Source organism: Penaeus monodon, chromosome 15 (genome assembly GCF_015228065.2).
Source record: "Penaeus monodon isolate SGIC_2016 chromosome 15, NSTDA_Pmon_1, whole genome shotgun sequence".
Classification (NCBI taxonomy): domain Eukaryota; kingdom Metazoa; phylum Arthropoda; class Malacostraca; order Decapoda; family Penaeidae; genus Penaeus; species Penaeus monodon.
In genome coordinates, this window is record NC_051400.1 from 14,595,474 (window position 1) to 14,596,432 (window position 959).

The window sequence follows — 959 nt, forward strand, 5'->3', positions numbered from 1 at the left end:
CCCCTGTATCCTCACCGGGCACAACGCCGCCCCAGAACCCGACGTCGACCCAGCACTGCCCCTTCGCCGCCTCCATCTTCTCGGTCCACGCGGCCATGCTTGTGGTCGGCGGGATCGAATTGCTGAAACGTTTGAGGCTATGTGAACGTTCTCGTACGCTTGCGAAACTCGGAAGAATGTAAACCGCATGGTGACCATTGCATGGATTTTTCTATTACTGTTTCTACTTTTTTCATTTCCTATTCTTTAATGTTATTTCATGTGCGGGTGGTCTCCCACGTGATCAAAAGCAAGACGAGAAAATCTCTGGCGTCTCTGGTAATTCCACCATTAAGACCTTTTCACCTTTAAACGTTGCTAACCTTTTCACAAATAAGGAAAATGCTCCTCATTGAACGTAAAATTTCTCTGGGATTCTGCTGCAAAATCAAAATTAAGATAATGACCTCCTCTCATCATATTTGTCAGCTTCTCAATATAAACGTGCAAACCAGAATTATGTTCTCTGCATTTCTACTCTATGATAGAACCTTGAAGTTTTATTATGTACGGTAGGCTAAATGCAGTGTTTAAATTTTCAAACAGCCATGCATGCGTCTGTTTGTATAAGTGAGTGTGATTTAATATTTTCCCAATAAAATACACATACTGTTCTGTATTTACGTACTGAACTTTCCTTCAAACAAAGCCCTTTCCTTCAAACAAAGCTAATAGAAGGAATAATGATAAACACGTAGCCGACCAGACTACAGTTAAAACCATATGACCATAATCAAACGTATCTGCCCACAGAGCATTATACAATATAGAATACAATCTAGAGTATAATACAATCTATACTCAAATACATCTGCCTATGGAGCATAATGCAATATGGAAACTTTCTGACTTCGCAGAAAATATCCCGGAACAAAACAGCGCCCCGTAACTCACAGGGGCATGTCAACAATGGTGGTGAT

General features: G+C 41.0%; 1 protein-coding gene across 1 annotated transcript in view; it reads right to left on the bottom strand.

The window, feature by feature from the left end:
* The window catches only part of LOC119581764 (allantoinase-like), a gene marked incomplete in the record, with an annotated part of 9,707 nt that overhangs the window by 4,952 nt on the left and 3,796 nt on the right, over nt 1-959 (bottom strand). The window contains 2 exon segments of the mRNA XM_037929898.1: nt 16-122; nt 934-959. Coding sequence (XP_037785826.1) covers nt 16-122; nt 934-959 — 133 coding nt within the window.